This window comes from Phaethon lepturus, unplaced genomic scaffold, assembly GCF_000687285.1.
Source record: "Phaethon lepturus isolate BGI_N335 unplaced genomic scaffold, ASM68728v1 scaffold13671, whole genome shotgun sequence".
NCBI lineage: Eukaryota > Metazoa > Chordata > Aves > Phaethontiformes > Phaethontidae > Phaethon > Phaethon lepturus.
The window spans coordinates 12,724-16,829 of NW_010519907.1; the positions used below are offsets into that span (position 1 = coordinate 12,724).

The following is a 4,106-nucleotide window of genomic DNA, read 5'->3' on the forward strand; positions in this document are numbered from 1 at the left end:
GCAGAGAAACGTGCCAGCAAAGAGCCTGGAAGCGCAAGTCCAGGTGCTAACACAACTTCCAGCCAAGCTGTGCTGTTGTGAAGTCCTTTTTCTCCAGCCGCGTCTTGCTCAGCGCACCGGGGCAGGCTGCACAGGGCTGCCCATGGCATTGCGGCAGTCTGGGCTGGATTAGCTCCTGGTGTGTCATTGCTTCAGCTGTTTGAAGAACTGAAGAAGATTGCAGGGAAAATGTTGGACTTGAGCTTCCTGACCGAGGAGGAGTACGAGAAGCTGATGAAGGTTCTGCAGAGAGATGCAGAGCTGAAGAAGAAGGATGGGGATCGCATCAGGTGAGAGAGTGTGCGGTAACAGCAGGATGTGAGCTTCCTCGGGGAGATTTTTTTACTTTTAGAGAGGGGTGTGAGTGTGTGTGTGTGTGTGCACAAGGAGAGATGTAGGCTGCGGCAGTGCTGTCCCTTTGAGCTCAGATCCTGACAGATCTTTTCGTTGCACCTCCTGCTTTCTCAGATGTCCTGCTGTCGCTGCTGTCCTCCCTCTGCAGGTTTGCAGGGCTGGACTCTCCTTTTAAGTTAATCTGCAGCCCTCAGAGACTCCATGGGAAATCATCCCTTTCCTGCTCTGGGGAGGAAGATGCTGATTTCTCGGTGTCAGAGATCTGAGCAGGGGAGTAGCTACTACCTTGTTTTCCTCACTCAGTAGCACAGAAATTTCGCAGAGTGTTTTTAAATGAGACTTTCCATCCCCATCTCTGCTTTGTGTCCCTCCAGTGCTCTTTGAGGTGGGTATGCATGTATGCAGCATCCACTGCGCAGGCAGAGAGGGGCAGTGAGAGGCTACACGATCTGCCAAAGGTTTGCAGGGAGCTAATGCAGAGCCAGGAATCGCTCTCAGTTCAGCTTACTTGCCACTGGCCATCCTGGAGCTCAGGTCTGGCTGACCGGGATTGCTTGTTGCTGCTGTCACTTTTTAAATGCCAGCCATTAGACCATCTGGGTTGACAGTATGCCCCGGGCTCAGGAAGCTGGCACCAAACTCTCCCCAGCAAGAAATGAGTAGCCAGTTTACCCCTGCTAAGGATGTGAGTCTTCGACTTGCTGTTGAGCCAAAAAAGAGTAAGCCCCATGTAGGAGGGACGCTCAAGGCTCCAAGGGGGAGTGGGTAGCTTTGCAGCAGGCTCCGGGGAGCCTGTGTGCCCTGGCCTCTGCTTGGGGCTGCGAGCTGTGGAGACAGAACTGGTGGTGGCACGCAAGGAGTTTGGGCTTAGGGTCTATGTGTCTGCATGCTCTTGTATCTGTCCTGAATTGAAACAAGGTTTCAAAAAGGTTTTCTCTTTTTTTTTCTTTTTTCTTTTTTTCTTTTTTCTTTTTTTCTTTTTTTCTTTTTTTCTTTTTTTCTTTTTTTCTTTTTTTCTTTTTTCTTTTTTCTTTTTTCTTTTTTTCTTTTTTTCTTTTTTTCTTTTTCCTGAAAGGCAGTAAAATTTCTCCTCTGCAATGGAGGTTTGGGAAAAAGAGTGGATTATTTCAGTTTTGTTTCAGGTCTCTTTGCAAGCTGTTGCACAAAAGGCTTTGATTTGGGAGCGAAGTGAGTTAGATCCCACCTGGGGTGGTGCCAGGTGCCCCTTGCCGTCAGTATGGCTATATGCAGTAAGAGCTTTGGTGCAAGTATGGACATGTTTGGCTCCAACACAACCTGCCTGCCATGAAGTCAATGCCATTAAACTGATCTGGCATCAACAAGATTAAAATATGTTCCTACATCTCCTCTGTCCCAGCACCTTGAGACCCTCACGGGGGCAGATGTAGCCCTGACCTCAACGGGAGCTGTGCAGCTCCCTGGCTGGCAGTCCTGCTGGGCACCCCAGCGCTGCCTGCGGAGGCTTGATCCCGCTTTCCCGTACCTGCTCCCTTCTGGCACACTGGCCGTTAGGCAGCCAAATGTGACCCTTCAAGGATCCATGGTTATCTGAGGTTTTGCCCCCAAAAAGGATTGAGTGGGAGTTTCCTCTGGCCTCTCAGGTCTCACCGGGACCCTGAATTGTGGTGAGCTGTGGGAGGCAGTGCCAGCTGCAAGGCAGCTACATCAGCAAGCTGGTGTAAAAATAAAATAACTGCAGGAGGGTTAAAAGTACAGGCTAGCAAACAGAGCACTGACAGGTTTAGGTGCCAAAAACCAGCCCTGGGTGTGCCCGAGTGAGTTGCAGTAGGAGAAGCTGTGCTCAGGAAGGAGAGCTAACTGTTTGAGTGCCAAAATCAGCATGGCAGGAGGAGCAGGGAGAGGAGCAGCGTCCGGGGAGAATGCTGCAGGGACAGGTTGCTCCCCTAAAAAACATGATATATTTCCATGGTTTGCATCACATTTGATCCAAAAGGCTTTGCTGCTTATAAAGAGATTAATAGACAAATAAAACGAAGTGCAAGACCTGCAAACAGCCCCATCCTTTCCCAAACGCTCAGCGCTGCAAAGCAAATGGACAAAATCTCCCTGCCAGGTGACTCTGATTTTGATTTCTAAAATTTGGAAGAGGTGATAGCCCGTGTTTACAAGGTGCTGCTCCCATTTCAGATAAAGAATAAATCAGCTTTTGTCTTAATGCTGGTTTGGTCCTTGTGATTGCCAAGTATAATCTCTGGATCCTTCGTAGTACCAGATAGGTGAACCATACAGACAATTGCTATGAAGGTAACTCAGGGAAAGTCAAAACCTTGAAGATCTCTGGTGTATAATGTTCTCATTGACTTTCAGGCGAATACAAGGCTCCATCAAGGATGAAAAGAAGAAGAAGTTTGTGACAGGTGAATGGTTTTCAGAAGTGAAGGCAAAACGGTTTCAGGAAGATTTAGAGGGGCCGGATCTACTTCGGGCATCGATTAGAAGGAAAAAGGGCAAACTAGAAAGTAAGTATGTAAGTGTGCATCTTAAGAAAAGAAATTGATGGACCAAAAGAAAGTGGTCAAGTATTCTCCCTGTACTGGGAGCCTTTTGGGGACCAGCCTTTGTGTTGGGATAAGGGGATTTTCAGCTAAGCTTTCAGTACTAGAAAAAAATACCTGATATCAAAATTAGGGCCCAAAGAAAAAGTTACAGTGTGGCAGAGGACCAAGGCAAAAGCTGTTCACCAGCTACACGCAGTTAAGTGCCTTTTCCCCACTTCAGCTTCTTTCTTCCAAAATGGCTGTTTGTCAGAGGTCACTGGTATCATTTCTTGTCATAGAAGCAAAAAATCGGGCAATTTCTGGCATCAAACTGGTATGTGTGGGTCAAACACCCCCCCCCAATTCCTAGATTGGTCTGACAAAAACAGACAGCCGGCTGCTCTCGCAGGCTGCTGGGGTGGCGGGGTCAGTCACATCTCTGCAAAGGGAGGGGATCCCTCTCTTCTCCTGGCAAATATTTGCCCACTTGAGAGGGTCCAGGCCTAGCTTTTTTCATCAGAATAATTTCAAGGCACAATGTGGTTTTCAAAGTAAAAAGGGCTTTGGGGCCAAGTGTGAATGGTCCCCAGGCTGCTGTGACATTAAGGCTGGGACCATGTGCTAATTCAAAGCAGATGTACTGCGTGTTGTTTGACGTGCTGATGATCTCTCCTGGCGGTATGTAAACCAGATCAAATCAGATTTGTCAGCTCAGGGCACAGAAGAGAAGAGATGAGCCCCGTGTGAAACAAGCAGGACTGTGTTTTTGAGTCCAAATGTAACCAGCCTGGAGCTGGCACTTCGTGCTGAACATTTGTGCAAAGCAGAACTGAGGATGATTCACATCCAGTCCACAAGATGAAGAGAGGCCAACCGGCGCCGCAGCAGGACTGTGGGACTGCAGCCCAGTCTCACACAACCTCCTTGATTATCTGTCAGGGTGGGTAATCGCAGATACTCAGAGATGGCTGGTGAGTTACTGGCTGATGCTGCTCTCGGAAAACCATAGCCCTGATAGACAGCTCTAAGCAAAGTCTACCACTGTCCCTCATATAAGGACCCTATAACTGGGCCCTGTTCTTTTGCGGTAAAGGCTACTGTTAGACAAAGGGTTATATTCCATCTGTCCAAAACTCAAAGGTCATCCCCAGCAGTTAGTTCAGCGCTCTTTCCTAGGCCCAGCTGCCCATTCCT

At 48.4% G+C, this 4,106-nt stretch overlaps 1 protein-coding gene across 1 annotated transcript in view; it reads left to right on the forward strand.

The window, feature by feature from the left end:
- Window positions 1-228: 228 nt before the first annotated feature.
- Window positions 229-4,106, forward strand: part of LOC104628572 (synaptotagmin-like protein 2) — a 24,055-nt gene continuing 20,177 nt past the window's right edge. Inside the window, exons 1-2 of the mRNA XM_010297204.1 lie at window positions 229-329; window positions 2,743-2,894. Coding sequence (XP_010295506.1) covers window positions 229-329; window positions 2,743-2,894 — 253 coding nt within the window. The remainder of the gene's footprint in view (window positions 330-2,742; window positions 2,895-4,106) is intronic.